Raw genomic sequence first — 19,336 nt, forward strand, 5'->3', positions numbered from 1 at the left:
CTCTGATCAAATCCTTTCTTCTTGTTCAAAGCCACCAATGATAAGCCAAGAATTCTTCGCATAGACCAGATTTTAGTTTTAGTCACTAGATTGTATAAAATTGAGGGAGCTAACTCCCAGGTGACATCAAGTTGGAAGCCTCTTTCCCAATGGTTATAATTAAGTTGTATAGATGAGGAATTCTTTGTGCCTTTAACAATATGCAACAGCATCTTCAATTGTTTAAAAAAAATTATTAAATTGTCACTTGTAGTACAATAACACTGAAGTGGACGCGGTAAGAGAATCAATAAACAGGCCTTGCACAAATCACGCCTTGCCACATTGATGACCTCTCTGTCAATTTGTATCCCCTACCAGAGGGTATCACACTAATTTGTCAAATAAAAAGAAGACCCGACACCAATTAGTAGGACAGCTGAAAGTAATGAAACTTGGTATTGGGTGAGACAATTCTCCTGGTAGCACCATTTGTAGAGCTACCACACTGATGTGAATGACTGCTATGGGTGCTTCAACAAGTCCCCATATGAGCCTAATGGACACTTGTCTAAGCCACTTTGGGTTCAGGAATGCTTGCACCGACTAAAGTCACTGCTCCAAGGATTACTTGCGCAAGTGTATTGCATTTGTGGTGAAAAGGCGTGGAGCCAATTTACAAATCTTCCATTCAGTGTGGCGGTGAACTACATTTTTCCTAATTGAAGCATTTCTAAGCAAAGCTGCCTATGGCAAGATTGCTCAGTAAAATAAGCTGTGTGTTATGATCAAAAAGTCATGAGTACGAATTCAGGAGAGGCCAACATAGCTTTCCATAATTACGAGGCCAGTAAGTTTAGTGCCATTACATTGTGTTATAGTAACATCTGCTGTTTACAGTGCTTAGTAGTGTCAGAAGTATAGCGTAGAGCACAATATAAAACACAAACTTATTTTTATTGAAGAAAAGGGACAAAATTGAACTAGACACAAAGACGTGTTCTTGCATTACAATAAGAAACCAGTAAAATAATTACTATCTACAAACATCTATGCTGCTTACTGTAGGAATCTACTACAACTGGGTTAAATCTCACTTAAAATTAAAAAACTAACATTTGAAATGATGAGCACAATGTAATATGTTTATTATTGATAAATTGAACAATGATACCCATGTCATGCTTGCATTCAATTAAACAACAGTTCAAACGAAATGGCAGCGCGTGAATGCGAATGCATCAACAATAGAAAAATAATTCACAGCTCTGCTCCCAACGAACCAGATATTAAGGAATGATTTGTAAAAACGTCCGAGTTTCATTTGAAAAATGCAGACTATAGTCACGTCCCTGCTCTAGGATTCTCTTGACAATCTAATTATAGAGATAACTGATAACCAAGAACTAATGAGACATAAGTACATCACTAATGGGAACGATCTCATTTTCTCCATGATTAACACCACATTGCAACACGTCATCTTTCACTGCAGCCCAAGACATCTGATTGGTAGAAAATTTAGCTGTCCAGTCTCCTGAGTTGTTAACAACAATGACACCCCCCAAGCCATCCACTCGTGTCTTCATGTAGTTTAATGCTGTGTCCGAAGCATCTTCTGAGGACATTCCTAAACACAAAAAAGAACTGTTGAGTTTATTTGAGAGTACGTCATTTATATCAATGCCAAAATATGTTTTAAAGTCGTAAAACTGGATTTTGATAAATATAAAGATAGCAAGGTAATATATAACGGGTAAGTGCATAATATGGGCCAATACTGAAAAGGATGAGTAGTTTGTAATTGTCACAAGAACTCCTAGATGTCGATATATATATTTTTATTTCGATTACATGTTCATTTTGGGGGCAGTTAGCTTGCAAAATCTGTTTTCTTCAACATACAGCTATCAATGGGCACGGATTGGGATTCAAATGTTTAGTATTCGTTTACCTTTCTTTAATAAACGGTAAAAAAAAAATGGGCGGTGAGGTTAGTGCACTAAAGGCATTACGGGCGTGGGACCTTATTGGGATTTCTAAACTTGGGGATGTATGGACTGGCGAACACATACACACCTTCCAAGACTCACAAACCAGACATTCCCTACACCAATCACAATTTTATAGATACCTGCAGCTCCGCCACGCCCTCCAATCACACCTGCCGGATGGCACAGCACTACCGGAATACAGCCCTCCAGAGGTGCAAACTATGATGGGGAACCTGGGGAGAGGGGGAATTTCATGAAAGTATCACTCCCTAACCAACAACACCTCAACTACACTAGACCGGCTCAGAAGCCAATGGGAGGGCTGGGTAGGACCACTTGAGGAGGAAGATTGGAGGGATGCATTGATGGCTCCCAAGACGATCACTGCACCTGCCAAGCTCCACCTGATTCAACTGTACTATTTGCACACAGCCTATTTAACCCCTAAACACTCGATTGACTGTATGTACCAATTGTGGCCTCACGGGGTCACTAGCTACCATGGTTCGACATCCAAACAAACGGGGGACGACTTATCACTATTGTACTGTATTGCTGGTCTTTTATTTTTGTTCAACGTCAATAAAATTGTTCATCGAGGGAGGAGCCTAGCGCGCAACCAAGATGGCCGCGTAGGTGCGAGGCTCCCGAGGACCTCCGCGACCTCCTGAATTAATCCTGGCGATATCCTGTCCTTGTTGAGGGGACTGTGTCGGTGAACCCGAGCTGAGGCGCCACCCGTTTTTTGGGCTCGAATCGGACCCCGAACACCGGTGGGAGCATCGATTGAAGGTTGCGGCCTTCTCCTCACCGGCCCCCCGGATTGGAGTAGTGGGGCGATCCGGGGACGAAGTGAATAACAGCGGCGAGCGGGGCTGGGCGACTCGCGTACCCCGCACTTTCACTTTCGCTTTTGCGCCCTCCTTGCCTCAGGCGGGGTCGGGCTGCGGAGCGGGGTGCGGTGGTGTTGCCTTGTCCAGGTGCCCGGCTGACCCGCCGGCGGTGGGTTGACCCGCGGCCCGGTGGTCGCCCCCGCCCCCCCCCCCTGACACCCGTGATTTGGTGTGGCGGCCCGTTTGGAGATCTTGGCACGACGGTGGAAGGGCCAGCATGTCCACCAAACAAGATGGCGACCGGGCGAAGATGAAGACAACCCGCCGTGGCACGGCGCACCAGGCCAATAGTATGGATCGCTATACGCTCCAGAAGGGTTCTCCGGAGACATCGCGGTCATCCCTGGTGGGCCCGACGGAGGCGCCTGCCCGACCGGTGGATCTGACCCTCCGGGACGTCATGGGCGCCATCGCAGAGATGAAGGCCTCAGTGGACCAGCGTTTCGATACCTTGGCGCAAAAAATTGACTCGGTCCTGGTGGATGTGGGCCTTGTGAGGGCAGACTTGTCAAAAACGAACGACCGAGTTGACTCCCTGGCCCACACCACAACGAGCCTCACTACGGACGTGGTGGCCCTCCAGAAGGAGGTGCGCCGGCTTGGCCAGGCGAGCGCCCTGATGGACCGGCGACTGGAGGATTCCGAGGGTCGGGCCCGGAGGAACAATGTTCGCATTATTGGTGTGCCGGAGGGCCGAGAGGCGGAGGCGGCAGATATCTTCGTGGAAGAACTGATCCTGACCCATCTCCAGCCCCGGGGGCTGAGTAAGCTTTTTGCGGTGGAGCGTGCCCACCGGGTCCCTGGGGGCCGCCCTAAGACCGGTGCCCCGCCGCGGCCTATTATTGCCCGGATTTTTAATTTCCGGGACAGAGACGCCATCCTCCAGACCTCCAGGCAACAGGGACCGGTCAGGCTGGACAACATGGATGTACACTTCTACCCAGACTTTACTCCGGCGGTCCAGAAGCAGCGACAGAGCTTTCTTGGTATTAAACGTCGCCTAAGGGACCTAAACCTCAAGTACTCAATGCTCTTTCCGGCTAAGCTGAGGGTGGAGGTGGATGGCCGTACGCACTTCTTCGACCGGCCCGAGGTGGCTGGGGACTGGTTAGATACTTTGCCTGGAGATCGGGGTGGGGGGGGCGCGGCTGGCGGGGAGGGCCCGCCGGATCAGAATTGAGGGGTGACTGTATAGGCCTTGCTCTGGATATTGTTCCTTTACCATATATTGCTTTCGTATGTTCCCCTCCCATGGAGGTCGGGTGGGGTCTGCTGGGGGCTTCCCTCCTCCTCGGGGGGACTAGTTAGTACTTAGCTATGGGGCGACAGGCACACTGCACTTTGGGGGGGCTGTTTGGGCTCATGCAGGGTTGCAGGGAGGGGGGAGTTCTGTTGGGACCGGGGGGTGGGGGGTGTGTGTTGTTTGTTCGCACCGCAAGGCAAACCCGTAACTGTTTTGTTGTTTTTAAGATGCTCGGTGGGGGGCGACCGATTGTTTTGACTTATGATGGGGGGTAGGGATTTGATTGTGTTGTCATGGAATGTTAACGGCCTGGGGGATAGGATTAAGCGTGGTGTGGTCCTGCAGTATTTAAAACGTATTTCTCCAGATGTTGTCTTCCTGCAGGAGACACACCTTATAGGTAACACCTTTCATGCAATGAATCGGCGGGGATATCGTTTGGCGGCCCACTCCGGCTTCACTTCGGGCTCGCGGGGGGTGGGTATTATGGTCAAGAACTCGCTCCCGTTGGAGATTGACGAGGTGCGCCATGATGAGAGGGGACGTTACACTGTTCTGGTGGGACGAATGGAGGGTAGAGTGTTTATCCTTATATCAGTGTACGTCCCGCCTGGGTTACAAGCCACTACATTTGCGGACCTGGGGCGCCTCCTTCTGGACCTTCCGGGTGGCCTGTTGGTGGTTGGAGGGGACTTTAACGCGGTTGCCTCTGGGTCTATGGATCGCCATCCCCCTAGGGACCTCCCCCGGGCACAGGCGTGGCTGCCCGGCCTTTTAGACACGCTGGGCCTGGTGGATTGCTGGCGCTTAAAGCATCCCGTATTGCAACAGTACACCTTCCACTCGGGGGCCCATGGTAGCCTCTCGCGGCTTGATTACATCCTTGTCCCGGCGGCCCAGGCAGGGAGGGTGGGGGAGGTGCGCCATTTGGCACGGGGTATCTCAGACCACTCCCCATTGTTGTTGCATTTCGATGTCTTCCCGAGGGGGGATGGCAGAGTGGCCCCGATCAATGCATGGTATTTGCGCGACCCCACCATTCGTGCCGACTTGATCAAATCCTTACAGCGCTATTTCGATGAGAATGTGGGGTCGGTCCCGTCTGCCATCTCCCTGTGGGAGGCTTTCAAGGTGGTTCTCAGAGGGGAGGCCCTCTCCTTTATTTCCAATGCCCGGCGGCGCGAGCGGGAGGAGGTGACCCGGGTTGAGGCCGAGATTGCAGAACTGGAGGGTGACCTGGGGAGCGGGGTAACAGACGCCAAGTTGCATGTTTTGCACTTAAAGCAGGCGGCCTATCGGGCCCTCGTCACGGAGGCGGCCAGGGGCCTCAGTAGAGAGCAGCAGGGGCGATTGTATGATGTGGGTGACAAGGCTGGCAAATTGATTGCGTGGTTGGACAAGAGGGAAAGAGCGAGCCGCGTGGTGCCTTTGATTGAGAGCGTGGATGGTGTGTGCGTCACTGAGCCGGAAGCCATTGTCTCCTGCTTCGCGGATTATTTCCGCGAAGTCTACTCCCCGGTTTCTCCCTGCTCGGAGGAAGATTCCCATGCCTTGCTTCGGGACATCGCACTGCCCTCCCTTACGGTGGAGGACAGGGATTCGCTGGATGCCCCGCCCACCTCGGACGAAATTGCCTCGGCTATTCGCTCGGTTGCATCCGGCAAGGCCATGGGCCCCAATGGTATTCCCATTGAGCTATACAAGCTACGCCCGGATGTGTTGGCGCCCCACCTGCGCGCGATGTTCCTTGCGGCCCACTCGCAGGGCTCCCTCCCGCCGGACCAGCGTCTGGCTACAATTGTGGTGATCCATAAGGAGGGGAAGCCCCGTGAGCGGGTCACATCCTATAGGCCGATTTCGCTTCTGAACGCGGAGCCCAAAATCCTCGCCAAGGTGTTGGCCAACCGGTTGGTTGGCGTGGTGGGCGATTTGGTCCACCAAGACCAATCGGGCTTTATACCACACCGCAACACGGCGCTTAATCTGCGGCGCTTACACGGGGTGCTCGCGCGTGTCCCATTTGTGCGGGAGCCGGCCATCTTGGCGTCCTTGGACGCCACCATGGCGTTTGATACGCTCGAATGGCCATATATTTGGGCGATGCTAGCGAAGTTTGGGTTCGGCCCGGGTTTCGTCAGCTGGGTCAAATTGCTATATTCGGGCCCGTTGGCGCAGGTGGTGGTGAATGGGCGAGTATCTGCCCCATTCGCGCTGGGGCGGGGCACGCGACAGGGTTGTCCCCTGTCGCCTCTCCTGTTCGCCCTGGCCATGGAGCCCCTGGCGGAGTGGTTGCGGTGGCACCCTTCTATCCGTGGTCTCCGCTGGACCCCCGAGCATGAGGACCGCGTGTCCCTCTATGCTGACGATATCCTTTTGTATCTCGCCTCCCCGCGCAAGTCACTGATCGTCCTGGTTGATGTTTTGCGCTCCTTCGGTCGCAACTCAGGCCTGGTCATCAACTGGGCGAAATCCTGTGTCTATGTGCTCTCCGGGGAGGCCCCGGTCTTGCCACGGGACTGTCCGATCCGGATTGCCTCCCAGGGTTTCCGGTACCTGGGTATATATATCACTCTTGACCCGGAGGCCCGCTATGAGCGGAACTTGCTGCCCCCCCTCCAGCGTCTGAGGGAGGACGTGGTGCGCTGGCGGCGTCTGCCGCTCTCGCCGCTCGGCCGAGCGACCTTATTTAAAATGATGTCCCTGCCGCGCTTCCTCTACGCCCTCCAGAATACCATGGACCTGGTCCCGGCACGCTACTTTCGCGAGGTGGAGGGCCTCCAGCGGCGCCTGTTCTGGGACGGGAGGCCGCGTATTGCTCTGGCTAAATTGACGCTCCCGTGGTACGATGGAGGGGTCGCCCTCCCGGACATCAAACGGTATTACTGGGCCTCCCAACTAGCTGCAATTAATCATGGCCTTTACGGGCCCGCCTTGAACCCGGCATTTGAGATGGACAGGACGCTTCTGCCCGGTGGCGATTATAATCGAGCGCTCTACTCTGGCGCGCCCGACTCCCGTTTGACGGGACCGACGCGTGTCATGGTGCGTGTCTGGCACGCGGCTAATGCAGCTATGGGGTGGAAGGACCGTTTGACCCGAGCGTCTCCGCTGTATGCATCTGAGACGTTGGGCTCCCTGTGGACGTCGAAGGGCTTCGAGAAGTGGGACACGATCGGAATCAGCACGGTGGGAGATCTCTGGACGAGGGGGGGATTCAAAACTTTTGAGACGCTGCAGGCGGAGTTTCAGCTGCAGGGCAGTGAGTACTTTCGGTACCTACAGGTCCGCCATGCGCTGGGCTCCGTCTTCCCGGATGTTGCATCCATTCCGGAGTCTTCCCCCCTGGAGGACAGAGTGCTAGATGGCCATGTCCCGGACAGCACGATCTCCCTCATATACAAAAAATTGATTAACGATAGATCGTGTCTGCTGACTAGTCTCCGCGAGGCTTGGGTTGCCGACGGGCTGGAGCTGGACGACGAGGATTGGATCTCCGCGGTGGCCTCTCCGAAAGAGGTGGCCATCCCGGCTCGCCTTCGTTTCGTCCAGCTCAAGATCCTTCACCGGGTCTACGTGACGGGGCCAAGGCTTTTACGTATGGGTTTTGCCAGTGATGGAATGTGTAAGCGTGGCTGTGGTGCGTTGGCGACTTTCATGCATATACTGTGGGAGTGCCCGAAGGTGGAGCGATTCTGGCGTGGTGTGCATGAGGTTCTACGAATGGTTACGCGTGTCGCGCTGCTGCCTGAAGCGAGGAGATGCTTGCTGAATGTCTGGGAACCAAATGACTACTCGGTCCCGCAGGCGCGGTGGGTGACTTTGGGATACATGATAGCCAAGCGTGATATTGCCCAATTGTGGGGATCCCAGAGGCCCCCTGCGGTGTCGGCCTGGAAAGAGCATATGGATTGGTGTATGTTTCGTGAAAAGGTGGTGTATGTGGCGAGGGGTAAGCCTGGGGCGTGGATGAAACTCTGGGGCCCCTGGAACGCCTACCGCGGGGGTATTTGTGAGCCGCCGCTGCTACCGGCGGCCTCGCCGGCTCCGTCTCCCTAGATGGCGCCCCTCCCTTGGCCGCGGGCGCGCGGTCCCCCAGTCCCTGATCTACTCCCGTCCCCCTCTTCAGAATTTTGCTGCTGGTTTGGATCCCCCACTTATGGAGCACGTGTTGTCACTTTGGATCGAGGGTTGCCTTGCGGTTGTGGTTTGTTTACGTTGTTTTGCTTTAAGAAAATGGAACCGTACTGTGGGCATGGAGCCGTGAGGCCTGCACCATTGATCACTCCTGTCTTCCTACTGTGCACCGCTGAGAAAGTTTTTTGCTGTATGTATGTAATATGCTTTTGATGCTCTAGCGGCCGGCCGTGTGGTTGTAGGCCCATACCTGTAACTTCTATAAACTGCAATAAACGGTTTCAAAAAATAAAAAAAATAAAAAAAAAAAAAAAAAAAATTGTTCATCAAAAAAAAATAATGGGCGTGTTGAGGGTCAGTAGATGTAGGTAATTCTATGACTGCAGCATTTACTGTGTAATTATGGATTTACTGCATTTACCATAAAATGATTATAATTTACAGATATCCCTAAAAATGATGTTTGTATTTCGAATAAATAAAAATAATACTACCAGAGAATGTGCCATACAATTTGCATTTTTGATGCAGGATTAAGAAGACCTTTCTGCATAATCCTAGTAGTCCTGATCATGTTAAAGCTCTGCTGAGGGGTTTGGGAACTGTCATTAGGATGATGAAATCCAAATTTCACAGACAGCAGTGAAATATTTACCATATTTCATGGTTTCCTGTGAAATATGGGGTTTTAGAGCTCTGCATTTTGTGTAATAAAAGCTCCAAAATATAGCTTATGCATCAAACTCATAATAATCAAATGCTACGATGGCAGCTCTGAGTTCAAGCATGTAACGTGAACATTACACATTAATCTATGCAACTGCTGCAATGCACCACTATACTCTTTCTGGGAAATCAGCTGTCATGTTTAATTACAGAACACTTATTTAAGTTACATAAACCGATTTGTTAGGAGGCGAACTGAATATAATACGATTTGTGGTACTAGGTAGATCACTTCAATACAATAATAGTATAACACGTGATGTCCATGAGACCATTACTGACATACAGAATGATCCCTTCTGACTGAGCATCAAAGCTTACATACACATCGTACGTACAGGTACTTTGGACAAGAGGATGGTTTCAATCATGTTTGCACAGTAAAAGCTAAAAGCTACCAGCAATTTGAAAAGCATAAATGCTGACGACCATATGCACTAATAATTGTCAGACAGAAAGATGCAAAGAAAAAAGAGAAGGGAGTAATAGAACACAATCAAAACAAAAGTGTGAAAACGAAACCCTTTACTATAAAATGAAAGCCCTTACGATAGTTCGAGTTATGAGGTGCAAGTTAAAGGCTGCTAAGTTGGAGGACCAAAACAAACAACCAGAATTACTTTGTTAAGAAGTAAGCTTAACATATCATCCTTTTCTCCTCATCATATTGACTATGTGGATTAACTGATATTAAAAAAAACTGCACTGTCTACTACTGCCTCAATTACATGCTTTCACATCACTTCCCTATCACATCCTGGTTTCTGTAACCTGCATTCAACCGGAACCAAAACACAGAAACATCAGTCTGCATAATGCTCTTTTACTGCGGTGGAAGGAGTGTGTCACATGGCTTGACAGCGCAGCTGTGGGCAGACAGAAAAGGGAAATTGAGAAGAGCTTCTGAGAAAGGGGCTTAAGCTGTGCCCACATGTTAATGTTCTTCTAAACGTTTGATTGGATCATAGTTGTGTTATTCCACTTACTAAAATGTTTCACTGCCGTTCATGTACCTTCGATTATCCATTAACTGCAGCGGAGTAAGGCTCGAAGGACTCAGCATGAATGCTAGAGAAGCACTAAATAAAAGATGGCCATCAAAGAGTCATGAATGAGTGAATGTGCACCCATTAGAACACTCATTTTGAATTCACTGGGCTAATTCTATGAAATTATGTAGGAAGTGTCTTCATTCAAGATGGACATGGAGTCAACCTCATGCTGTACGCCCTTCTCAAGAGAGAGGATCCTTCGCAAAATTCTTGTTTTATTTGTGGTCGTACACAAGAATCAATTGCAATGTGTATGCTCTCTGCTTCCCCATCTCCACAATGTTTTTTTGATGCAGTTTTATAAAGTGCGAACTCGACCCGAAGATATCAGAGCGCTTTACATGAGCACTAGTTGCATTACAGATGGCCACATTTATTATTAGGCACGGGGAGATTAAGCGATTTGCCCAGAATCACAGGATGTTTGATCCTCCCGCCAGGCTCGAGCCTGGTTTCCCAGCCTCAAAGTCAGAAGATCTAGCCGTTAAGCCACATCCTCTCCCATATATTTAAAACAATAAAGGGGGATATGGCGTGTGGTAAACTCCATAGAGACAGGAAGCAGAAGCCCGGCTGCTGGGACTCCCGGTGGACAGCGGTTGCAGTACCCAGGCACCACTGCAGCTCAGCTCCTATCTCCTGCTATGGTTACTGGAGGCCTCTACTGCTTTTACGTGCACGTCGAGTGCGGCGGGGTGGGGTCCATAATCAGGAAGCAGCCCTCAGTTCTGCCCTGCATCAGGGCATCAATTACATTGTGCATTCACCTGGGGTTCAAATGAGACTAGCGAAGTTCTGGTGATGTGGGGGCAGAGAACACACATTTATAGCTCACGCACCTTCATGCACCTCTTCCCCCTACACCTTCTCAGCAAAGAAAACAGGGTTCATATGGCAAGCCCCATAGAAATAAAACATCTAGGATATGGTAGCTTCAAGGTGATTAATCACTGTCTGTACTCCAAGTACAGAGGTGTAGTTCCTTATGCAGCCACCCTGACCCCAGTACTCCCTAATAAAGTACAAGGCAAGAAATGCTGCCATTTTCTGGAAGTTGCATTATGTACAGTATTGCCCGTGAGTTTTCAGTGTAGAGCGGTGAAGATAGATAATTGTGTTTGTATTATGGTTGTTAAGTTGTGCCTATGTGTGTACGTTAAGCAATGTCCCTGTGAAAAAGCAGGGTGAGCGGTGTGCCTGTATGAGTGAAGGGGGAGCCTGTACAAGTGAAGTATGTGGGAAGGACTTAGTGAGATTAGAGTAAGCAGTGTTCCTGTGAGGATGGACAATCTGCCCTAGTGATTGGGGAATGGTGCTTATTGTGAGAGCATTATCTGTCTGAGTGCATTGTGAAGGGAATTTCTGTCTGAGGGCATGGTGAGTGGTGTGCCTTTGTGGGTGGAAGTTGATCAGAGTGCCTTTGTGAATGAGGATCAGCAGTGTGCCTGTGTGGCTGTAGGGGGAGGGAGGCCCTGTATAAGAGCAGAGTGACAGAAGTACCTGTGTGAGTACAGAGGAAAGTGCACGTTTGAGTGCATGTACCAGGAGATGTGTCCGTATGGGTGCAGTGTGAGCATTGTGCCTTTGGGAGTGCTGATTGAGTGATGTGCCGGTGAGTGAGGATAAGATGCGTACCTGTGTGAGTGTAGCATGACTAGTGTGTCTGAATGCATAGTTTCTGTGTGTAGCTTAAGTGTAGTGTGAGTTGAGTGTCTGTATGAATGCAGATTGCAAAGGAAGTGCTTGTACGAGTGCAAGGTGTTATGGAAGATTTTTTTTCCTGGAAGGCTGAACAGAAGATGCCAAAAGTTGCTTGAGACTCCATAACATTTGTTTGGTGCGTACACCAGAGAGAACATAAAAACAAGTTATGTACAATTGGTAATGATATTTCTGGTATATACTCTACCTAGCCAAAGATTCCTCATCTTTTGAATATCCCGCAGATGTTAGACTGGATCTTGAAAATCTTTAGCAGTACCCCTGCCTGCCAGTAGGTGGAGCTATACTGCTCCAGGTCTACATCGTTAAAGGCGTGACATGAAGAATCTTATATAAGCGCCACCAATGTGTGCCGATATCAGTTGCTTTTTAGGCCGTCTATATCCCTAGACGCAGAGCCCAACAACACATTTTGGTCTGAACCAGTGAGCAGACTTGGGATATTTTCAGGGAAAAGGGGTTCAGTTAAAACAACGGGGAGGATTAGTGAGGAATCTACGGTTAGAGTAGCTACCAAAAAGAACATTACTGAAGGTAAGTAACTTGTTCTTCTAACCGCAGATTTCTCACCTTTTGAATAGATACCAAAGCAGTACCCCACAGGTCTGTGAACTGGCTTAAACTAAAGAGTCCTGGGGGACCAAGTGAGCAAAAAGCCCATCTCGACAGACCTGGCTGTCCAGGCAGTAGTGCTTTGTAAATGCATGGAACGACACCCATGTGGCACACTAGCAGTTAGAAATGGGATTCCTGGTTGGCTGAGTTATGCACCCAAGCCAGGCAGGAACCACCACTCTAGTCAGGGTAACCTAGATGTACACTTAAAGAACACCTGTGCTCACCCTCTGGTAGCTTGGCACAGAGCAGTCAGGCTTATCTAAAGAGGCAATGTGTAAAGTATTTGTGCAACATGCATACACACACACACACACACACACGGTAACACAATGAATACACCACAAAAAGACAACACAGGTTTAGAAGAATAGATTATATTGTGAACAAAAAAAGACCAACACAACAAAAACCTAATTTATAGAAGTTGAGATATTGAATTTTAAAGGAATGAATACAGTAAAGCGCTTAGAAGCAAGTAGCGCTAAAAAGGTTATGTTAGGTCGTGCTTGACCGAGACAAAGTCAAAGTTTGTGCCGACCCCATGGAAGCGCAGGCTGGCTACAGGACCCATGCAGGACCTGATGAACAAACTGCCTTTCCTGGTCACAAGCAATGAAATGAGTGATCTTCTCCACAAGGTGAAGGCAATGCTTCGGTTCTGATTCACAAAGTCAGGGTGCTGCCTCGTCATCGAACCTCGTAGTCAGGACCTCTGATCGGCACTGCAAATTTGTCGAACCTTGCAGTCGCGTTCTACATCGTCATTCAGCCACCCAGGGCTGTCTACAGATCTGTACTGTGTTGGCTCAGATTGGCATAGTGGTGACCATATGTCGATTTTGTAGAAAACAGCTGCAGAATCCACTTCTGAGGCCCAGAACTGGAGAAGGCACCTCAGGGAGGGGTAGGACTCACCGACTGCAGAGTCAAGCAGCACCAGCAGAATTGCAAAAATTCTTTTGTGTCCCTGAGACTTCAGAAAACAGGAGGCAAGCCAGCAAACCCTTGGAAATCACTTGAAAGGAGGGCAGAGTCCAGCACTCCTTCAGCAGAGTCAAAGAGCAGCAGAAAAGTAGTCCTTCCAGAAAAGCAGTCCAGTTGAGGCCTTCAAGCAGCACAGGAGTCCTTCTGATAGAGGTTCAGTTCAAAGTCCAGAAGTGTCTGATTTTAGGGGGTCTGAGTCCCAGTACTTGTACTCCAAAGTGCCTTTGATGTAGGGGGTGACTTCAAACCAGCTCTCTGAAGTGAACAAGGATCCCTTTCAACCCAGCCCTGTCAGGCTATCTGTTGTGAGGGGGGTGTAAATCAGTGATTTGTGTGTGAACAGAACACTAAATATTGAAGTTTAAGTACCAGCACCTTCCATTCCTCTGTACTCAGGAAGACCCATCAGAATGAAGATGAACTTCACCTTCCTGTGTTTGTGGCTGTCTACAGGGAATGCACAAAGTGTAGCCATCAACCACCTCAGATGTGTATTGGAGACAGGCCGTTTGGCACATAGAGCAGTAAATGCAGAGAAATGCCCACTTTCTAAAAGTGGCATTTGTAAAACAGCAATAATAAATTCAACTTCACCAGTAAGAAGGATTTATCATAATTAGGGCTCCCGGTTTTCCGTTTAAACGGATTTATACACATAAATACAGGCGGAAAACATTTTTTCCTTTGTCTGTATTTATAAATAGACACGGAAAAATACTGAAAAACCGGCGATGTGTTAATCCGTGTCTGAGGTTCACAGGGGCTGCAGGAAGAAATTTTAAACCGGTGTCAGATTCCCCTGCACACTATTCTTCCGTCTAAATCACCCTAAGCACTCCCCTGCTGAGTGAGACTGATTTGTTTCCAGGGAGCCTCTACCGCCCTGACAGCAGCAGGCCAGGAGCGCTTATCAGCCTTTTTGAATGCACTCTCGGCTTTTTACGCTGGAATTAGCTGGCTCTTTCTCTGGACTCGGTGCCTGTGTGGATCGCTAGAAAGGAAAAGGAGGAAGCACCATGGGTTAGTGGGGAGGGGGCCCCAGGACACTCTAAAATCACAGCGTGGGCATTGGCCATCAAGTGTCTGGGACAGTGATGTCGTAGTAAAGTAAAGGACACTAAGGAAACTTGACACTAAGGAAACTTTCAACCTGGACAATTCGCAAAGTCGAGTGCAGGGGGCACGGAGCGATACCAGGAGGGCAAAGGTCATTATCACTGAGTCAGGGCCGGCTTTAGGGCGGTGCGACCGGTGCCACCGCACCGGGTGCTGGCTTCCTGGGGGCGCCGTGCTTGAAAGTTTATTATGCTTTTGAAGCACCTGCTGTAGCGTTTCTTTCCCTCGGCAATTACCAGGCCTCACATAAATGTCACAATAACTCCTGTGATTAATTATCGTCCTGCAGAGAGATCAGCAGTTTGCATAGTTGAGGTTTTGACTTAGGTGAAGTTAGTGCAGAGGGTTAATATGCCTACTGCAAAGAACGTGTACCAAGTAGATTACAGAGTGCGTATGATGTAAACAGATCAGCAGGTTACTGCTTTCAAAAGAGGCATCCTTTTGTTACTTGCAATTTATAACTTAAAGTCCTAATATAGAATAGTGAACTATTAACTTTCATCTCAGAACTGCATACACACTGCAAAGTATACATTATTAGAACATTGATTAATGTTGCAAAAAGGGTTAGTTTGGCTAGAAATCAATTCTTAGTATTAAAGAGAAGTCCCAACTAGGCTGTTTCTTTTTCGACTCTGCGTTTGTGCTTCTCCACACCAAGCACTCTTAAACTATACTGCCTACCAGTATGGATGACATGTGACTCCTACACTTTTAGTCCTTTGTCTTATGTAACATTTCCTATACACTAATTTACACACGTATGATTGATTGTCTCTGTGCAATGTGTGTGTGATGCAAAGTGGTCGGACACCCTACACTGGTATGAGTGGCGCTATATAACTAATTCAATGCATCTGAGAGAGTGTGGTTATGGAGACTTCGTCACTGTTAAAGGGTGCTAATGAGAGAATCTTTGGTGGAGGTGGTCATTGGGGGGCGCCAACAAACATTGTCGCACAGGGCGCCACCAGCACTAAAGCCGGCCCTGCCTCGAGTGACTGTGCCAACATTAATAACGCAGGGTGCTGTCCCGACCCACTCAAAAATTGTTTAAGCAGTAGGGTTTATCTGCAACACCTCTCTAGCATCACCACAAAAAAAAGAAAGTCTGGCTTGGAGTCCTACACAGTGTCGTTTTTCTACTGGAGTTCTTAATAACTTCAAACTGTTGCCAATAAGTGACAGCTTAAAGGCATAGGCAAGTAGGGCTCTCTCATTTGGTTAAGCCCCTTAGACTGGGCCTTCACAGGTAGCACTTTTATTTATCTTGAAGTGAGCAACCAGGCCCAAATCTCGGCGTCTGCTCACCATCCTGTGATCCTGGGCAAATAACTTGATTTACCGGTGCCTGTAGAAATTAGAGTGATCTTGTGTAATCAGACTCGTGCTCATGTCAAGCGCTTAAATGCCTCTGGTGCATACTATACAAAACAGGCAAAAATGCACAACAATGTAAAACAAAAATGTTATTTTCATTGAGAAAAAAACCCTCCCCAAGCAAAACGTAACCATTCAAGATGAACATGATGAATAGGGAGGAATTAAAGTACAATTTGAGTCTTGGTGTTTACTTACCCATCCCGTGATTCTGGGCAAATCACTTAAAGTGAAATGCCGGCTCATGTAACGGGTACAAGCAGCAAGAGGCCACTTGCACGCTGTTCCCTGGACTACTTTTGCTATGAAGTGAAGGGTGTTAACAGTTGATAAAGTTGTAGATCAGAAGTCCTAACCGGGGTTAAGCTGTACAGACCATATGGATAACTAGGACTTAGGGACTCCCTCAGTCTGTACTCTGAACAGTTTGTACTAATGTCCGGAGACCAGACGGCATAAAGGCAAAAAACAAAGTCTCTTGAAATACACATGTTCTTGTCCTACAATGGCAAAGTTTTCAAGTGAATGTATTATGTTTATTTAATTTGATATATAATATATATGCCGTCCCACACTGCGCCGAAGCACACCATGCACTCCTTCCAGCCATACATGCCCACGGGCATGTATGGCTGGTTTCTGTTGAATAAAACCACTTTAAAGCCCTGATCTTGTAATCGTGCTTTCGACTGGAAGGAGTGCATGGTGTGCTTCGGCGCAGTGTGGGACGGCATTGAAACAACAGGGAACCTTGGACCCTGGAATTGCACCGAGGTGAAAGTGTCCCGGTATTTCCAAGGATGTGGATTTAAAAAATATATATATATATATATATACCTATAAAGACCGAGTTCAAGTGTGTATTGTCTAATTAAATAAATGTGGAAAAATACTAGCTGTAGCGTCTTCTTTTGCTTGCAACACAAATAAATGTGGATAAATACAGAAAAATTGACCAAAAAATAAATATGGATAAATACAGACGGAAATGTTAAAAAAATAAATACCATAAAACCGGGAGCCCTAATCATAATCATTCCAAAAATATGAAACATGAAAAATCTACTCCTCTCTGATCAAGAACTACAAGTTAAAAGTGTATTAAGGAATTCCCACAGATGGCCTATGAGAGGGGTAGGCCTCACAGTAGTGACAAATGAAATAGGCTGTATGTCACTATTAGGACATGAAAAGGTACACATCGTACCTTTTACTTACATAGCACCCTTGCCCTCAGGGTTACTTGGGGCCTACCTTAGGGGTGAGATATGTAGTAAAAGGGGAGTTTAAGGCGTGGCAAGTAGTTTTAAATGCCAAGTTGGAGTGGCAGTAAACTGCACACACAAGCATTGCAGTGGCAGGCCAGAGACAGGTTTCAAAGGCTACTTCTGTGACTGTAGCCCACTAGTAGCATATGTGAGAGAGAGAGAGAGAGAGAGAGAGAGAGAGAGAGAGAGAGAGAGAGAGAGACAGAGAGACAGAGAGACAGACAGAGACAGAGACAGAGACAGAGAGAGAGAGAGAGAGAGAGAGAGAGAGAGAGAGAGAGAGAGAGAGAGAGAGAGAGAGAGAATTTTCGGTGGTGATGAAAAGATTGAGCTACGGTTCTGAGAATTCTCGATGGTGATGAAAAGATTGGGCTAAGGTTCTCCCTATTCTTGGAAGAGACCTTGTGCCTCTTCTGGGTGTAACTGCCATTTGTGATCCTCTATGCATCGGTGGCGAAGTTTGTCGGCTTTGGCATTTAGAGATATTGCCAGGTTGTCTCCCACCAGAAAAATCCGTAGGCGTTCCAGCCACTTTCAGAGGCACAATACCTCCTGACACAGGGGCCACCACCCCAGCCCGCCTTGCTTATTGCAGATTTCCACTTGATGGTCGTTTTGTATGTGACCACTTGTACAGCCTCCCTCTGATGGATGGAACTAAGGCTTTCAACATCAAACTGATGGCTCAAAGCTCCAGAAGAAAGATGTGGAGCCAGGGCTCCACTAGAGACCAGATGCCTCTGATCTCCACCTCTCCCAAATGGCCACCCCAACCCAGAATCGATACATCAGTCACAGCTGTTAGATTTGGGAGGGGCAGGAAGCGGGGTATGCAGCTGATACGATTATGGTCCCATAACCACCACTATTTTGCAATCTCCTCTGAATATGGACATGATAGGAGATGTCCCCCTAGTACTTTGCCTAATGAGGTTCCCCTAGTACTTTGCCTAATGAGACTTGAGATCACACTGCAGAGCCAGCATATGCCTCTTGGCATGTGTGGCCAGGATGGAGTAGGAGGTCATCAATCACAGTAGCCTCAGAGTCATCCTCACTGAAATCTAGTACAGAGGCTGACACATCTGGATCACAGCCTGTCTGTCCTGGACTCTACACTCTGGGGTCAAGGCCCGAAACTGCACTGTGTCTAGAATGACACCAATAAAACGGAACAGCAGTGATGGAGTCAAGTGTGACTTTGGCACATTGATAGTGAGCCCCAATGAGGACAGGAGGCGCACCATAGTCTTGAGGTGGTTGACAACAGTCTGGGGTCAGACCATCTTCAGCAGCAAGTCATTAAGGTAGGGAAGGACTGTATCCCCTGACCTTCTAAGATGTGCTACCAACCATCACATCCCTTTAGTGAACACCAGAGGGGCACTGATTAAGTCATAGGGGAACACAGGGAACTGGAAATGCTCCTGACCCACACCGATCTGCAAATAGTGCCTATGCAGGACAGGTAAGTGGAAGTAAGCTTCCCGCAGGTTCAACTCTACAATCCAGTCAACAGTGTCGAGTGTAGACAAGACCTGTGACAGCGTGAGCATCTTGAACTTGCCCTTTTGTAGGAAGGCATGGAGAGGGTGAAGGTCTAAAACAGAACGAAGACCTCCGCCCTTCTTCAACATCAGAAGGTAGCGGGAAAATCCACCAGAGCCTACTTCCGATGCCGGCACTTTCTCTATGGCTCCTTTGGCCAAAAGGGCCTGCACTTACTGCTGCAAAAGGGACAGATGGTCCTCTGTCAGCCGTTCTGGAGATGGTGGAATATGCGGAGGGGCAGCAATAAATGGTAGCCTGTAGCCCCACTAAACAATCTGCAGGCCCCACTTGTCTGAAGTCACCCTGCCACCCTGGTGGAAAGGCAGGACCTTGCAAGAGACAGGTTGACTGTGTGCAGTGAATGACACACTAAAAGGGTTTTGCGTCTGGCAGCAGCTGGAGGGCGGGGAGGGAGAGCTGGCCTGCATGTTGGCTCTGGTGTCTACTTGACCTGTGGGTACCATTGCTTCAGCCAGACATGTTCTGAGGGGTTTGCTGAACAGGCCGCCTCTGCTAGCGGTATTGAAAGCCTATTCTTAAACCGCAGAGGGGATGACATTTATGGTGTGGAAGACTTGATGGAGCAGACAGACCCAACAAGCTGGCCATGGCCTACTATCTTTAAAGCACTCAAAGGCCTAGTCTGCTTTCGTCAAAGTGGACTGGACATTGC

At 48.6% G+C, this 19,336-nt stretch overlaps 1 protein-coding gene across 7 annotated transcripts in view; it reads right to left on the reverse strand.

The window, feature by feature from the left end:
• Positions 1-216: 216 nt before the first annotated feature.
• Positions 217-19,336, reverse strand: part of ASRGL1 (asparaginase and isoaspartyl peptidase 1) — a 339,793-nt gene continuing 320,673 nt past the window's right edge. For 5 of the 7 annotated variants that reach the window (XM_085610928.1, XM_085610930.1, XM_085610926.1 and 2 more), the window contains exon 7: positions 217-1,609. In XM_085610928.1, coding sequence (XP_085467054.1) covers positions 1,386-1,609 — 224 coding nt within the window. In that variant the 3' untranslated portion in view covers positions 217-1,385. The remainder of the gene's footprint in view (positions 1,610-19,336) is intronic. The other 2 variants (XM_085610932.1, XM_085610933.1) reach the window with 1 other exon arrangement.

Source organism: Triturus cristatus, chromosome 6 (genome assembly GCF_964204655.1).
Source record: "Triturus cristatus chromosome 6, aTriCri1.1, whole genome shotgun sequence".
Classification (NCBI taxonomy): domain Eukaryota; kingdom Metazoa; phylum Chordata; class Amphibia; order Caudata; family Salamandridae; genus Triturus; species Triturus cristatus.